The 18,388-nt window shown below is 32.7% G+C and overlaps 2 protein-coding genes across 6 annotated transcripts; one reads left to right on the top strand and one right to left on the bottom strand.

The window, feature by feature from the left end:
* The first annotated feature begins 207 nt into the window (after nt 1-207).
* On the top strand, nt 208-15,245 carry LOC105152839 (solute carrier family 2, facilitated glucose transporter member 1). Of its 3 annotated transcripts, none has more exons than XM_011067332.2 (8): nt 208-379; nt 5,867-5,937; nt 10,471-10,602; nt 10,682-10,955; nt 11,382-11,675; nt 11,801-12,207; nt 12,729-13,000; nt 13,087-15,245. In XM_011067332.2, exons 1-8 carry the CDS (start codon nt 352-354, stop codon nt 13,184-13,186), a joined length of 1,578 nt encoding a protein of 525 aa, XP_011065634.1. In that variant the 5' UTR covers nt 208-351; the 3' UTR covers nt 13,187-15,245. The 3 variants fall into 3 exon arrangements, with proteins under 3 accessions (XP_011065634.1, XP_011065635.1, XP_087272860.1); XM_011067333.2 differs by lacking the exon at nt 208-379 and adding an exon at nt 4,997-5,483; XM_087416734.1 differs by lacking the exon at nt 208-379 and adding an exon at nt 5,009-5,610.
* On the bottom strand, nt 13,583-17,918 carry LOC105152840 (solute carrier family 25 member 35). 3 transcript variants are annotated; one of them, XM_011067334.2, is made up of 5 exons: nt 17,721-17,918; nt 15,684-16,065; nt 14,919-15,137; nt 14,511-14,625; nt 13,583-13,942 (listed from the first exon to the last, which is right to left on the bottom strand). In XM_011067334.2, the coding sequence occupies exons 1-5, from the start codon at nt 17,741-17,743 to the stop codon at nt 13,740-13,742; spliced, it is 942 nt and encodes a 313-aa protein (XP_011065636.1). In that variant the 5' UTR covers nt 17,744-17,918; the 3' UTR covers nt 13,583-13,739. The 3 variants fall into 3 exon arrangements, with proteins under 3 accessions (XP_011065636.1, XP_087272861.1, XP_011065637.1); XM_087416735.1 differs by lacking the exon at nt 17,721-17,918 and adding an exon at nt 17,460-17,644; XM_011067335.2 differs by lacking the exon at nt 17,721-17,918 and adding an exon at nt 17,163-17,425.
* Between the last annotated feature and the right edge of the window lie 470 nt (nt 17,919-18,388).

The raw sequence follows: 18,388 nt of genomic DNA, 5'->3' as shown, positions 1-18,388 counted from the left end.
GAAAAATAATCGACTATAATTAATTGCTAATTGGTCAATTTTTTAAGACACAAAGCTTAGATAATAGATAATTATGTTTCTACACACGCACGCCTATATTTCTATATTTCTATGCAGATCTATGCGTAACCTCTGTATACGCGTTGTCTAAATCAAACGAGACAACGGTATTGGCTGATCCGATCGCTATATCGTCAGCCAGTGTACGCGGCCGTGACAATCAAAAGACGCGGAAAGAACCACGTAGTGGCGATTAGTCAGACTTCAGTCCACGTTGGCGTCGGTTGATACTGTTTGTGTACGCTCTTGAGAATCTCTGAACGTCGCGAACTTTGTTACGTGCCGAACAATATGAAAGATACAATGGACGAGAATCAAGGTATGTCTTGAGGTAAAATAAAAAATTAGTAAGGAATTAAACGAAATCGTGTGGAGAATCGGGAGAATTTCCTCCGAAAAATTTTTTAAGGACACTCTGAGTCTGCTGCAAATTGATTAAGTATGTGCATGTGTTTCAAATCAAAATTTATAATATAAATTAATATTTAATATATATTTAATATAAATTTATAACATTAATCATTTTTATATTTTTTTATATTAAAATTATGAGATTTTTTTTATTAAAATCAGGATCAAAGTTTACTTAGTTTCTATTTAAAATGAATACAGTTATCGTTGCTGTTCTTGCTCGCGACAATGCAGCGTCAACAAAATAACACAGCAGTCAGAGTTTGCATAATTAATTGCGCTACAGGAATCGATTCCACGATGAATAACTTTATTTATAAAAAAAAAAGACAAAAAGATATAGATTCGATTTGAAATGATGTCATTGGTTACAGATGATAAGCACTTCGCGTTTTGTTGTCGCACGATTTCCGTTGCTATTTTTACATGGGAACTCGTTTAAGAATCAACATCATACACACACACACATATATATTATATTCTCTCACCATAGCGCATTACGTGAAAACACATTGTTATACCCGCGCCAGTAATAATTAATGCAATACACTGTATAATCGGCGAACTTGTGGTCGCGAGTGTACGCACTATTGCGTGTCTTGTTTGCCACGTGTGAGGACGTTCTATTTTTGCTCCACGAATTTTTGATGTGAAATCCGCCAGCACCACTCTCTGTATTCGGTTCTCCGCTATCTTCGTACGATGGCAGATCGTACACATGACATAATCAAAAAAGCAAATATATTATATTCTATCTATTTGGTCAGTTCTATGCCCACATTCTTTCTTCTTCTTCTTCTTCTTCTTCTTCTTCTGCTTCTTCTTCTTGGAGAAAGAAGTTACTCATTCCTCAGACTCTAGGTATTTGTCTGTCGAGCATTACAGACAGAAAGAAATGAAAGAAAAAGCTAAACTATAAGAGAGACAGCGATGGGAAACAAAGATAAACTGTAAAGCAGAAAGAAATGAGATATAAAATCGTAGCTAAGTAGAGATTTGGTCAAAATGTAAGCATTAAATAACATGCGTGGAGCAATTTCGATGTGTTAAACATTTATTCAAAAGTAAATTTATTCAAAAAAAAAAAAGAAAATATGAACTTTGAACATACATACATATAGATACAAAGACGCAAGTCTTTACTTACGTGAATCGTAGTATAAATCAATTTGCAAGTCTCGCCTCCTAACAATCTTTTATTATTGCAACGAAATAACCATTACTTATTCAGTTTCTGAAAGTGTGGAAAGATTCGAGATGTTCTTTTGGCTGTATAATACATCAGCTAAAAGCAAAATTAGGTAAGTTAATGCTTTTTTTTATTGAAATTAAATTAAAATTAATAACTTATAAAATTAGTTAAAGATTATACGAAAAGTTAATAGTGAAAATTTTATCAAAAACTGGTGATAAATTAAAGTTACGTCAAGATCGAATTAATACAAGTTAAATAAAAAGTTAATTTTGAAAAATTTATTTTTATTTATTAAATTTTTTTTATTAAATTATCTTAATTTTTTTTTAAATCAGATTACTTTAAATTACATATCAAAACAATTGTAATATATAGATCATCGGATAAATTTAATATTTTATTTGTAAATTTTGTACAAGAAATAACAAAGCTATTTCTTGTACAATAAAAAACTGATTTTTAGTATTTTTATATTTTTATATTTATAATACATTATAAAATAAAAATATAAAATGTAATTTTTAAAAATATAGATAATCTTGTACTCCTCATTTTTGTGTTGGCCTGCGTGCACTTTCTTTGAAAATTATACGTAAATAAAAGATTTAATTTTAATTTTATTCTTTCTTTATTGCTCATTAAAGATGTACAAGGATAACATGAAGCAACAGCACTGATAATGTCGGAGCACAGACTTTTGCATAACGCATAATGCATAAAGTACAAGAAAATTACCCAATCAGAGTTTTTTATTTCGTGAAAACAAAGGAAATGAAGAACTTTGATTGGTTCATTTTCTTATGCATTATGCATTATGCGTTATATAAGATTTTGTGCTTCTGCTCATTAATGTTTCCTAAATGCAAATCCTACGCACTTTTTATCTCTGGGTATTACGAGCGTTGTGTCTATTAATATTATTATTAATTATTGAGCTTCTTTTAAATTAATTTCCTAATGTTTAAGATTTTATAGAAAATAATATTGGCGTTTAGAAAGATAACTTATAAATTAAAAAACTTATAAATTAAAGTTTATAAAAGTAATTAAATGAAGTTAAAAATTAATTCAAATTTACTTAAATAAATTAAGTTAAAAGTTATCAACTTTTTAAATTTTTATTTAACTTTTAATTTATTAACTATGGTTATTATCCAACCCTGGCTAAAAGTATTTGCCAAAAAATTAAGGAACCGATATTAACCAAAGAATTTTTGTTATATAAATATCCCCTGAAATTGCAAAATATAAAATAATAATAATGGCTTTGTGCAATAAAATAACTATTGTATATTTTGTTATATTTTGTATATTTTATTTTTAGTTTTAAAATAACTTTTAAATCAGTAATAAGTGGAATGTTTAAATAAATTTTTGCACTTACATTTATTAAAATTTTTATAGTATATAAATAGATATATTATATATGTACATATACACACGAGGTATCTCAAAATATGCGATTCAAAATACTATAGTAAGATATACTGAAAGAAAAAAGTGGCTACAAGTACCATAATTTAACTATATTTTATAATCTAATTTTTTTCGGAGGGGGGGGGGGGGACAACTACAAATTTATAATTGTTTTAACTACACATTACAGCTGCTTCAACATTAAATTATAATGGTCATTACAACTACAACATGCATTCATGTATAACCATGTATTGCATGATTATCTCATACATTAAACGGGGGATTTATAATAAATATAATAAATTGTCTCTATTTTTAATTAACTTTAAAATATTGTGACAAACATAATTCCAAGTATAAGGAATCATATACCTGTTTATTATGGTAAAATGTATTCATATTATAATATGATATTCTACCTTTATGTATATACCTATAACATCACATCTATATTTAGAGAAAGGTCATATCAGCAACTAGAGGTTTGAAGGTAAATAGCGTGTGTGCGCTGTCTCAACTATCAGAGGAAAGTGGAGGATCTGTGCGCACCTACGGGAAATTTATTGCCCTGGAATGATTTTCCAAGTTTAAGGCGATATAAGTATGGAAATAGAAACTATAAACATTCTTCTACTATTACGTCCTCATATTATCCTCATATCGAACAGATTTTCATTCAATAAAGTTGTATTTAACCAAAAGGAAAAAACGGAAAAGTGAAAAAATTTCTCACGCGTCGGATAATTGTGAGCAAAATAAAAATCGTAAGAAATGAATGAATTGTGGAATGTTGACAAAGAAATCAGAAAATATATTCATTATATTGCAATATAAATATATATTAAATATATTTCAAATATATATTGTATATATTAAGAAAAAATATAAAACTAATATAATAATAATGCACATACACTTTGGCAAAATAACCAAACTTAATAAATAACAGCTCAAAAGAGCTCCTCATAATAACGTACTTTAATAACGTATGCAACTTTAAACAAATAAATTAAAAATACGGACTTATCACTTTATTTTCTGAACGCTAAAATAACAAGAAAAGATATGATTCCAGCACTTTTTTGTATTTCTCTGGCTAGCAAAACGTATTTATTTTTCGTATCTTTTGTAGTTATATTTTAAGAGGACGACCTCCTGCGTAAAAATTTCACTACGGTGATGTCTTCATATTGGAAAAAGAATATCAAAAGGATGCGCGTAATTCCCCCACTTTCCCCTACATATTATTATAAGAGCAATAAATAAGTTATATGGACTAAGAATTAAAATATAGTAATATTAATTATGTGTTACGATTAATATTATTATATTTTCTTAGTTTATGTAAAAATTCGTATATTATATATAGATAACTGTACGTGTACGTAAGAAGAATAATTGGAATAAAGCTTTTTATTTGTGAAATAGAACTAAAAATTGAACTATTGAGATATATCTCTCATTTATTTTTGTCTCCGAAATTCGAGCCCAATACTGCGTCTTTTGGCTGTGTTCCAAAATTGACTACTACTATTGAAAATGTATAGTGCACGTAATGTAAATTGTCGCATTTTTAGTAAATTTGGAACACGGCCCTTATTGTATGCCGACTGGTTTTCTTCTTAGGAGAAATTGAATTTCATTGCGTCCCTCAGGTGGCTTAGTTACTTCGGATGACGCCAAGTTTTTTCTTCACGATAATCCAATTGACCATTTTAGGCACTTTAATTTCAATCTATTTTATGTGTCTTGCATTATGGAATACTTGGCTAATTGCATTTATTTCGTATTCGTTTTTATTAAAAGGAATGTGACATTCGCTCTCTTATTTTTTATGCATTTGACGTATATTTTTTTCTTTTTTAAAAAAGATTTTTTAACAGTTCTATTTAATTTAATTTCTAAGGTCTGCGACTTTGTAAAATTTGCAAATAAATTACAAATATATTATAAAAGATGATTTTACATAAAAGTTGTTAAGAAAGACGAAAAATTTTAAATTTAATTACTTTTAAACCCTGCAGTAATAGAATTGTGCTCGAATTTTGCCCAATAAAATCTTAAGATTCAAAAAGAATTCGTTATTCTGACTGGGTTACCAAATTCCTAATGAACGGGGGTTTGAATGACGCGGTGCTACGAACTCTAACCTGACGTGACAAACCCGATGGGACCGCAACAGAATTGGATGGAATCTGACAGTCGGAGCACTGCGGTCATCGCCACTAATCGCCACTCGAGAGACTCGAGAGACTCGAGACTCGAGACTCGAGTCACTCGAGAGGCTCGAGAGTATCGCTGGTATCCGCGTGACGCGTCATCCGCGATCTACTTCACTGTACGTGAGAGATCCTCGTGACGCGTTCCGCGCTTGACGTTCGGCGCGGCATGACGATAGGTAAGTGATAGTTTACCTCCCTTCTTCGGAGAGACAACCTTTCGGTTGCAGTTTGACATCGAAAACGCCTTCCACATTTGAACCAAACGTGTCCTTAATGAGGAGAGCAATAGGAGGGAGAAAAATTGTAAGTAAGCGAATCCGGGGGATGTAAATTGTAATGCCGTAGCGCTATCAGCATCAGCCACCATCAGCGCGTCGCGTTCTCTCCAGTTCTCTTCATCACGATCTTCGTGAAAGCGGTGCAAACCGGCGATAAATACGATCGCATCGTGGCGACGTCGTGTTAATTTAATTGTGTAATCTTGCGCGCTCCGCATTTTCTGAATAATGGAACAGCGCTCGAATAAGGGATATAAGCAATCATTTCCTTATACTTGCAGAGACCGATGTATCCGCGCTGTGCCTCGACGTGTCAAGAGTGAAATCGTTGGCCGGAGAACCGCGGAAATCCGTAAGTTTTGCAATCATCGCTCTCCATATCACAGCTATCTGTCTGTGCGATGTCCTTTGAATTTTCTGTACAACGACGCAGTCAGTTATTATCTTTTGACCCTTACTTGAACGGATTTTTTATTTTTCCATTATAATTAGCATTCTTTATTTAATTCTGCGCGATTTAAATCATCTCTCGCAAATAAGTGAGGATGATCTGGTATGTGATTTAATTAATTGACGAAAATCAAAGAATTTTTATTATTTATGAGAGAAACTTATGAGAGATTCCAAAATTGCTTGTATTTATTTATAATCTCGTACTGATTAGAATATACTTAAAAGTATAGTACATAAAATTGAGTCTAATAAACTCGTCCGCAAAGATTTAATATATTATTTCATGCATATGTTTATCAAAATAATTATCAATAATGACACTGTTGTATCGCTACCTGTATATCGTTTGAGAGTAGTATAGATCTGATTTTCGCAAACAAACGCTATTATTAATGATATATATGTATTATAATTATTGTATATGTAAGCATCTATTAAACGTAGCGCTTTTATATGAAAAAAGATTTTTGTGTTTTGCAAAAATTTTGGCGCCAAATACTTGTCAATGGCAAGGCAATTTGTTTTGTGTCACTTTGTTTTTTTTACATTACACAGCAAAGAATAGCGTAGAATGAGTCAAAGTATTAAATATAAAAGTACAGTGACTCTCATTAATATGCGGACATCATAATAATAGAGAAACTATTATTTTTGAAATATAGTTTTTATAGGATTAAGAAATTTAATCATTAGAAACACTCATTATAGATGTAAAAAACATTAATTTTCTTTATTTAACTAATGCAGTTTTCAATGTAAAAATATTAAATAAGTTAATCCTCAATTTTAGAATCGCAAAAATATTCGGACACAATATTAAAACAAAACTCTAAATATCCAACAAAATATTAAAATTATTATCATTTCGTTTATATATATTTATATTATTATATCTTGTTAAGTGTCCGAATATTTTTGCGAATTAAGAAAAATTCTGTCTATAGTTTAATATATTCCAAATGTATCATATAAATGTAATTATAGAAATAAAATTTATATTTCTAATAACTATAATGAATTTCTCAATTTAGAAAACAAAAGCCGTAAATTTCTTACTTCAACAAAAATTATGTTTAGAAGGTAATAATTTCTAAAGTATCACGATGTCTGAATATTAATGCGAGTCACTGTATATAAAATCAAAATATTATGGATAAATTAATATCAACAATATTATCGAGCAGAATATAACAGCAGCAATATTATCGAGTCAAAAAAAAGAAATTACGTACAAATTAGCGATACAGTTATCTAATTTGTACATACATTGACGATTATTCCATTCAGTCCTAATTTTCTTAATTCATTCAGAAGCGACGCATATCTCAATTATCACGTCACCATTTTCATTTCTTCCGAAGTAGGGTAACTCTCTATTATAAGTCTCTATTATAAGTGTGCTTTTATATTTATATAAATAAGCTATAATGAAAACTATACACAAATAAATAAGAAAAAATGTTTGTTTTTTTATTAAGTTGAATTATTAATATATACAATATCCCAAAGATAATGTTTTATTTTTCAACTATTAAAATATTTTTAATGTTTTTCGAAAGACATGAAGAATTTATATGAATCCAGTAATATCGCAAGGTTTTAAGCTTGTCTCAAGGAATGCGATCCACTTCACGCTGCAAATGCTTTGAAGCACTCTTTAATTGGTTAATTCATAAAATTCTTTCTTCTGATTGGTCAACGAAATATTTGCAACGTTAAGTGAATCCCCTTATTAATGTACCTTGTATTGGAGCTAAGAATTGTCTGATACGAGTGTACTAGCTTGATCAAAAAGTTTCCGGAATTCATTCAGAAAATTCAAAATACAAGTTTATTCATCAAAAGTGATATTGTTCCCTTCAAAGTACTCTCCAGCGACTGCAACGCACTTATGCCAGCGCTTGATCCAGCTCTCGAAACATTTCTGGAATTCTATTATTGGTATAGCCATCAGAGCCGTCTTCGATTTTTCCATTACCTCCTTTCGGCTGTTAAAACGCGTTCCCCGCAGGTTTTTTGACTCGATCGAACAGAAAAAAATCGCAGGGAGCCTTATCGGGTGAATTCGATGACTGTTGGATGGTAATCGTTGTTGCAAACTCGTTGTTGCAAATTCAACTTCATTTTTAAAACTGTAAAAAATCGAAAACACACGCAGAGGTAGATGTACTCAAGACGGCGTAATTTTGACAAATGTCAAGCTATGGCGATAAAATTTGATGGAAATGTCAATGATAGATGTGGCAACCTAGCCAAAAAAAAGAACTCAAATCAGCTGACTCAGAGCATCACCTGATGGTCTCTTCCGGAAACTTTTTGATCAAGCTGGTATGTTCCATTGAAATAAATATAATTAAAATAATGATATATGTAATATATTAACTTGAACACTTAGCTTACACATATTATCTGTTTTAGTAACTGTATGTTAAAATGAGTCAAATGCACGTAAATTGGGACCATCGTCGCTCGAGGCTAATAAGAACAAAATATGTTTCTTATTTTTATCAAAAATTATTAAGTATTACATTTTTTAGATTAAGAATACATTATAAGAAAAGCAAATAAAATTAAAGCTGTAATATTTAATAATTAATTTAGTAATAAGCAATTTGGTTCAAAGGCACACTAATATAATAGGGAGAATTACCTTAATTTCTTTGCAGTTTTTAATCACCCGCAATGTATTGTATCATTAAAGATAATATGACTCTTTGGTTTTTAGATATTTTTCACTAATTTTTAATTTAATATCATAATTAATCTGGTGATGAGCTTTTTCTTTCAATTGTATGTATAATATTATTTGTAAATTAGTACTATAGTACTTTATAATAAATATTATATTTTTATGGCTGAAAAAATTAAGATTTTTCTTACTACTTTGATCTGTTATGATTTAATTGAGAATACGATGTGAGGACCATTATCCGTACGTTTCTTAAATGATTGAGATATGCTCTTTGTGTATCTCCCTGTATTAGCAAAATTATATATACAAAGTATATATATGATAAGCAAAATTTCCAAGGAAAATGTTGAGATTAAAGTATTAAAGATGTCTTTGATGTTAAAATGTTGACAAATAACATCAGCTTATCTATGAAGTATTGCTAAAACGATCGCTTTGCTAACGTAACACTCATTATTTATATTGATGCATGTTTCTTTATGATATCTCGAGCTGGAGATATATTTATATCTATATTTATAGAATTATCTTTAGAGTCAAAATATATTATAGTTTTGATATGTATACATCGTCAATATGAACATTGCAGCCCATGATTCGCATCAATTGATAGAAGAATATGCTGTGTATGTAGGTGTGTGTGTGTGTGTGTGTGTGTGTGTGTGTGTGTGTGTGTGTGTGTGTGTGTGTGTGTGTGTGTGTGTGTGTGTGTGTGTGTGTGTGTGTGTGTGTGTGTGTGTGTGTGTGTGTGTGTGTGTGTGTGTGCGTGCGTGCGTGTGTGTGTGTGTGTGTGTGCGTGCGTGCGTTACAAATGCGTGCATGCCCTTAAGACAAAACGGTCAAAGACTATATTTGATCTATGACAAATTCATAATAATGCATGGTTGGCTATCTGACCAGTTTACAGGTAATGCCCATGGTGTGTGGTTTTGTTGAATTTTATTCCATCATTCCGTCCTGACTTTTCCATATTATCACTGATTGGTCTACGAGGGTGCAGAACATACTTCATATTGTTTACGATGCTTAATTACGTGAACGGTCTTCTGATTTTACATATCGTAAATTTTATTTTTTAAGAGATTGGTGAAGCTCGTACATTATTTTAAAGATATCGCAATATCCGCTACTCAATTAATTTTCGAAAATCGGTATTTGTGTTTTTTCTCTCTTTTTTTCCTGCATCAGTAAAGCAAAAAAAAATAACTGGAAATATTTACTAGATTTATTAGGATTAACGTTACATTGATGTAATCCAGCTATATAAATTACAACCGCGATATTACAATATATTAAACAATTCTTTATTAATGATTGTTTTGCAAAGTGGACAATATCTAAGAATTCCATTGTATAATTGATGACATGATATGAAATTATCAGAATCCATCTTCATACATCGCCATATTAAGACTCGTGCCAATAGATGCTGCAAGTAACATTTATCGATTACGTTAGAACTTGTATTTGCATTAAAAGTATTATTTGCATTTATTATGTGACTATACTGCTGAATAGAGAATAATGATAACTCATAAATATATTAATCTATATACTAATCTGTAAGTTGTACTATATATATTTGTAAGAATTAACAAAGAAATTTTTCAAGTTATCGCTCTTATTTCGCAAAATAAATGTTTATTACGCGTAATAAACAGTTCACCTTTCACTTAAAAGGAGAGAAAATTTTCTCACGATGTGATATAATTTCTAATCTGCGTAATTTCTTTTATATAGGAGTGTAACAATGCACACGATGCCGACCCTGGTGGATGGACCCCGTTGTTGGTACTGGGTGGTGCCACTTGCTGTCTGGGATCGACATTACCAGCAGGATATAACTTAGGTGTCATGAACAATCCTGCCCATGTTCGTAATAGATCAATATGCAATTTCATCGAGCATAGTGTTACCTGTAACTATACACTGTCGTATATTTGGCTTACAGCTTATGCAATCGTTCTGCAATGATAGTATCAGGGAAAGGTATAACGTACAATTGTCCAGCTATGAGCTCCAGGTACTCTGGTCTATCATAGTATCGGTCTTCCTTATCGGAGGTGTGTCTGGGTCTTTAATCGCTAGCTGGCTGAGCGACAGATTCGGACGGAAAGGCGCGCTGAGCATTGGAAATGTTTGCGGGATTGTAGGAGCCGTTCTGTTCATGTTCGTACGAATTATGAACTCAGTCGAGCTTTTTCTCCTTGGCCGAGTGATTGTCGGTGAGTTAAAAAATCATTAAATTAATCCGTGCTCGATTTAATCCGATCCCAATTAGGCATTTAATTAATACAAGAACACGTAGCGATAGAATTGTAATTGCTAAGCTCGTAAAAGCTGGTCAACTTCCTTTTTTAAAACTTATCATACTTATCGCATTACAGTATTAACAATAAATGTTGTGCCAAGTATATTGTGCAAGATATTTTAGGAAAACCGTTGAAATATAACCGTTTCTTATATCAAAAGAACGCAGAACGTTTGGCACGATGTTATATTTAAAAAATTATTTTTACTAAAAGAATAGAACCGACTGGTTTTAAATTGGTTACTTTCAATTTGAAGGCACGTATAAGTCTTCATTTTTTAAATTTAATTTAAAAATTTTTATAACATATAATGTATAATGGTTCTAAATATATTCGTAGGACTTTCCGGTGGTCTAGCTACTTCTTTGGTCCCAATGTACATGACTGAAATAGCACCTTTAAAATTGAGAGGTGCCGTCGGGGTCTTGTGTCAATTGGGTATCACCTGCGGCGTGCTGATGGGCCAAATTGCCGGGCTCGAAACTATCCTGGGCACTTCTGAGTCCTGGCATATAATGTTAGCATCTTTCTCACCGCTATGCCTCGCTGCATTATTATTAACTGTACTGACTTTGCCAGAAAGTCCAAAGTATCTGTACATAATCAGAGGAGAACAAGGAAAGGCTCTTAAAGGTATGTACAACTATCTTCCAGGTATACAAACGATCATCCAGGTGATATAAATTAGAATCTATCAGTTTGCGTTTTAATTTGTTTACCATTATTACGTTTATATCTTAAATTCGGATTGCTTTTAGAGCTCAGCCGTTTGCGCAACATGGACATAATGCTCTTGCAAAACGAGATCGCTAGCTTGCAACAAGAATTAGCAACAAGATCGGCAAATAAAACGTGGAGCATTAAGCGCGTATTGAGAGAGCCGACTGTGAGATTAGCTCTGTTCTTAGTGTGCCTCCTGCAATTTGGTCAGCAACTTAGTGGTATTAACGCGGTTTTTTATTACTCAAACACCATATTCCTTAGTGCTGGCCTGGGAATTGCTGGTGCTCAATATGCGACTATAGCCACTGGTGTTGCAAATATGGGAATGGCGGTGATTTCCGTGATGGTAATGTCACTATTTAGCAGAAGAAAAGTATTGTTCCTGAGTTGTTACTTATGCATAGGATGCCTTCTCTTTCTGAAACTCTCTATCGCACTAATTGTAAGTATAAATAATTTTAAATAACATATTTTTACGATATGTTTATTATATTATAATTTCAATAATATATATATATATATATATATATATATATATATAAGATTATTAAAAATAAATAGCTATAAGTGAAAAAATTAAACTGATAACAATAAATCAAATAAGAGAAAGAATTCTATTTTTGATCAAAGCGGATCTTGATGCTTAATAATATTCATATTTGCAACAAGTTGTTTGCAGTTTCAAAGACGCTTATTAGCATCATTATTAAATTGGCAATTAATTTGTGATATTATTTTCAGCTTCAATTTATGATTGCGTTTCAAATCTGACAAGCCAAATCGGCGCGATTTATAGAATTGAAAAATATATTTGCAAATTTGCATATGATCATTAATAAGCGTCACTTCAATCGAAAATAAGATTCTTCCTTTTACTTCATTTTTTAAATAATGCTGAATCTTAGTAAAGTGCAAATCTTTACAAAGCAATCTATACATTCTTGAGTATACATCTTTTTACAGCACAAAGCCTCATTCATGTCATGGCTTTCCACTGTTTTGGTACTGGCGTACGTAATATCTTACGGTATCGGTCTTGGTCCTATACCGTATTTCATCGGTTCTGAATTGTTCGATGTAGGTCCTAGGCCTTCCGCTATGTCGTTAGGCAGCATGTTTAATTGGGGAGGCAACTTCCTCGTCGGGATGATGTTCCCTTCGTTACAGGCTGCGATCGGCTCGTACGTCTTTCTGATCTTCGCTGGGTGCATACAGATCTTGGTGATAATCAATCAGTACGTAATATAATTTATTACTGTTATTCCACGGCGTGATATAATAAACGTGATTTGTAACGTAATGTGAAACTATAATGTTACAGGACCTATTTGCCTGAAACGCGAGGTCGAAGCACGACCGAAATAGCGGCAGCTATGACTCAAGGCTTCAAATCAAAACCGAATGCAACATTCGCTGCCTAAAGCTGAGTGCTTGCAATTCGGCTAAATACTTTTTATACGGTTTTTTAATGAAATCAATAAATCATTACCGCCACGTTGCTCATACGCGAATCACAATTCGCGTGTTGTGCTGATATCTGATTCAATAGCACATTGATGTAAAAAAAGGCTCTTTCTGGTGCAAGATTAATTTATTCGAGCGAAAAAATTCAGGAGCACTATGTGAGCGAATTTTATATTGACTATTTGTATATATTCTATCTCGTAAATATTCAAAATAGTATAGTATAGAATGATGTTATAAGATACAAAGATGATTAGAGTACACGCGGCTAAGATTTTTTTACATTTATATAATATTTTAACGTACGTCCATAATTTTAAAATTTCTATTGATACTTGAGCGATCACTGCCAATTCGTAACATCAATTTATTCGAATAGAGATATGTAATATTTAATAATCAACATCCTTGAAAAATCTTACAAAAGTCTCGCTTTGCATTTATATATCTAGGAGATATATAAATACACTAAAATACATGTATAATTTGTATACAAATTTAAAACTAATATCAATCGGTTCGTGTTGTAAAATTATTGTACAGTTGATCTAGTTTTTCATAAAACACTAAGCACAGAACCGTATGCGGCGCTATCCTCATCCACGTTGGAAACGTTCCTTTGTACAGACCCGTCAGACCTTCGGTGCGGAATATCTTGACGAGTGCGTCTCCGAGTCCTTTGTATAGAATACCTTTGCCGGCCGCGTCTGTCTCTGCGTATACATGGGTGTGTTTAAAACACTTTTAAACAGTTGGCGATTTTCAAAGATAGCAATAAACGCATAAAATTAGTCTACTTTTACGAAATTTGCGCTATTAAAAGGTCTGGCGTTTAGAGCGATATATCAAGTCTTCTATTTCTAAATGTTTTCTCTAACCGAATGTTCAATATTACTCGCTAGAGAAACTTTATGATGAATCCTTTATGCAAATTATATTTATAGTTACGCGCATTAGGATCGTATTTATAGTAGCGCATATATTACATTATATTTATAGTCACGTATATCAATTAATTGATATTAAACATGTTATCCTCAGTTTTATCGTAAGATATATCCCGAGCCGAACAAACACGATAGAAAGTAATACTTTATCGAATAAGAAAGTATGAGTATGTTTTACATTTGTCCGCTATTCAACGTACGTTTAAATATATAAAATTTCAATTTTGTGCAAATGTTGATCGTTGTAAGTTCAGCGACACAATCGTGGCCTTCAGTAAATCGCGCGTTTAACATAACAGACTTTGCCACGTAGATTTTTGTGCAATATACTCACGTTGATTGTACAACCGCGTTGCTAAGACATCGAACGGCTGCATGGTGATGGCTACGCAACTACCTCCGATCACGGAGGCCAAGAAGGTCAGCAATATTGGACGATCTGGAAATATCTGAGAGAAATAAAGAATCCGTCGCGTCGCGTCGCGTTGTATCGATGAGTATAATAATCCTTGAATCTCGCACTGAGATCTATCAGATATCACCGATCGGTGCTTTTAGACGTATTTAAAAAATCGAAATTGTTGTTGGGACTTTTTTTATATCTATTTTTAAAATCGCGCGACATGCATGATCGGCATTCCGTTACCTTTGGCTGTTCGCCAGCAGTTGCCAGCAGAGGAAACTCGGGGGTGGAAAAGGAGAAAAATATTTAGAAAGCGAGAGACGGTCAAGTATTACTTACATTTAGCGAGCGCAACCAGTCCAATGCTAATCCAAAAGTAGTCAACTGCGTCGCCGAGCCGACGAATACGCGCGGCATGTTGGCGTTCCATCCACGATATAAAGCCGCGATGCCGCCTTCCATCCACAAAGATTTGAAGGCATTCCACGATCCCGAATGACTGTGCTGGTAGCCCACGGCGATGGATTTCGCAGATTGCGCCTGTAATTGCGTCTTGACCTGCAGGATAATTGTATGAAGAATATTTCTGACGCTCTTATTACTTATATATTTCTAGGCAGATATTTATATCTCTTGTATCTTTATTAAATCAACTTTTGATCCAAAGACATTTGATGTATATGTGTTCACTTGCGAGCAACCCTGGTTTTTTATCTTATCTTATGTTTTTTTGTTAATCTTCTTCTGGTATTAATTTTATTTAAAACAAGCTTGGTGATCATCAAACAATTGTGGAAGTAAAATTTTCTTTTTGAATTTTGAAAATATTAAAGTTATCGTAACAGGGGTGGAGTGTATATGTACACATACATAATTTTATATGAATTCGAAAGAAAGAACAGTCAGCTTGAAGTTACAATTTCAACAGACGAAGAGACTTGCCAAGTTATAGAATAAAAGTCAGTGTACGTTATGTATCATCAAAATTACTCTAAAATGATTCCTAAAAATCACTTTTCCATCAATAACGATTTCATTTTGTCATTATCGTGACTCGATCCGAGGGAAGATCTTGGAGGAAGGGCGAGTGAACATAACAATTACCAGATAGAACGGACTGCCGAGGACGGCGCCGACGCAGCCGGCCGTGCCGGATACCAGAGTGGTTCGTAGAACATCGGTATTGCCTTGTTTGTCAACGATCAGTTCGTATCTCTGGGCAGACTTGTATGCGCCCAAGCGAATACCGTTGAGCACCACCTGGAAGGCGAGCGCGGGCACAATTCCCGCTTGTAGAGCCAACGCACCTTCGTGCTTAGCTATCAGATACGCGGCGTGCACGGTATTTTTGTATATCTTCTGATACGAGCCTCGCGCCTCCAGCTCACCCTGCAGTTGCAGCCGCACCTTCACCACGTCCACGGGATTCGTGAAGAAACCGGCTCCCACCGCTGCCAAGGCACCAATTCCGAACTCCACACCCAGCCTGAAAGACAATGAAAGAACATGAAACAGATCAAACAGATCAAACAGATGAGATAATCGAAAATCAAACACGAGACAATTTGATTTTTCCAACACGTTGGAAATAAATTTTCTTTCATTTCTTCCTCTCACCCTAATTTACTATTAATTTAATATTAGATAGTTTATTCGTTTCTCTAGTTGTTTATTAATATGTAAGATCTCTTGTAAGTGTGTGGCGCGTGTGTGATCGGTATATTTTTAATTTTAATTTTATTTTACTATTTCGCAAATAGTACGTTAATTATTTTCATTTCTGTATTTGTAGATAAATGTTTACACGCGCAAAAAATAAAATTTATAAAGTATCAAAAACTAATGAAAAATCTGTTTTCCATATAATTACAAAGTATACGAAATGATTTATTAATTTAATCTTGACGGACAAATATTTTTAACATACGCAATCTTACAAAAAAAAAACATTACAAATAAAAGTTATATATGTATATAAACGATACCATAATTGTACATCTCCCTCTATACTGTACAATACTTTTATTTAGAATGTTTTTGATAAAATTGCATGTTTCCGAAATATTTGCCTGTTAAGAAAAAAATGAATCACTTAATTTATACATACAATAGTTGAAGAAAATATTGTTTAATTTGGATAAATTGAAAAAATTATATTAGGTGTTGGAATTAATTCGTAGCGTTTTTTAATGAAAGAATGTTATTTATTTCACATGAGCATTAAAAAATACATTAATGAAAGTACTTCCCATCACTTGTAAAACGCTACGAATTAATTCCAACACCTAATATTAAAAAATAATATGTGTATATTAAATATAAAATCTTTAAATTAGAAAAAAATGCTTAATATCTCTGTAACTAAAAATTATTAATTCGTGATGAGAATATCTTCACACAAAGTAAGTTAATTGCTACCGATTAGGTACTCTTAATTCATTTATTTGCTATTGAAAGCTAATTAATTTCGATTATCAATTTTACGAACTGTACTATTATATACGAATCCCTTTTGATTCACTATTGAACATAAACTATATACGACTATATACATAAAATGACCTTGACTTATATATTATTTACATCACTTTTCATGTATTAATTCCATCGTCTTTTGAAATGATATTTTATCGATAAGAAAAGAAAATCATTGCACTCTTTGGTTTTTAAACTGCAAATCTATCAAAAATAAAGTTTGAAAGATTTAAAGAATTTATTTAATCATTCAACACAGTATTTTATTGAATCAGAACTCGAAATCGAATCATCAACGTTTCTTGACGTTTTTGTTAAAGGATTGTATCTACGTCGGCAGCTCTAATTGTAATATATCAGGAAAGAAAAGTGACTTTTAATTATTAGTAACATCTCGCACTTTACATATCCGTGTCAAAGTGACTGCCGGTTGATTGTTACATAACACTCGTGAATCACTGGTGGTACGCCGACGCGGCCATCAGTTAAGCGGCACACAAGGGAAATTGGGTCAAGAATAGTCGATGATCGAGAATCACGAACAGGGAACTGTGAAACGTGAAAGTGCGCACCAGCGTGCCATCTAATGCACCAGCACGAATCGATGTACCCGACCGCACAACCTAACCGATATAATGAATGAAAACGATCGCGCACAATGCTTACGTTTTCTCGGTGACCATGCTCATCTTTTCGTCTCTCGGTCCTCGGAAGGAAAGCGAGAAACAAGCCAATTTTCTTTCAGTTACTCTCACCGGGGAGCAACGATAGTTTATATCGGATGCAGCGCCGAACGTAAAACTTAAGTCGCGTGCGCCTTACACTCGTACACGATATATAAGCAATCCTAACGTACGTTTATATTACATCTCCCCCGTACATCTAAACCCTCCTTATTGTTAAACACGCACAATAATCTATTCACGAGTGATATTAACGTATTATCAGACCGAGTCACGTGTGTCGCAACTCATCACATGAACATGGCATTTTTTGTATTTCGAAATACTTTAAAACCCGCGTTTATTCGAATAATTTCTTTTTAACTGACTGCTTATATAATAATATTCCGATAAATCTCAATCTGTGTTACACAATCATTTGGTTGTCCATCTAAGAAAAAGTTTTCGAATCTTTATCTGAAACATTTTCCAATCCTCATTCCTATCTATTAGGTGTTGGAATTAATTCGTAGCGTTTTACAAGTGATGGGAAGTACTTTCATTAATGTATTTTTTAATGCTCATGTGAAATAAATAACATTCTTTCATTAAAAAACGCTACGAATTAATTCCAACACCTAATATATAGATCCCATTCTTTCCATTTCTTTG

Source organism: Acromyrmex echinatior, chromosome 2, assembly GCF_024713525.1.
Source record: "Acromyrmex echinatior isolate Ae372 chromosome 2, ASM2471352v2, whole genome shotgun sequence".
In the NCBI taxonomy this organism is placed as follows: domain Eukaryota; kingdom Metazoa; phylum Arthropoda; class Insecta; order Hymenoptera; family Formicidae; genus Acromyrmex; species Acromyrmex echinatior.
This window is presented reverse-complemented; position numbering and strand designations above follow the sequence as displayed.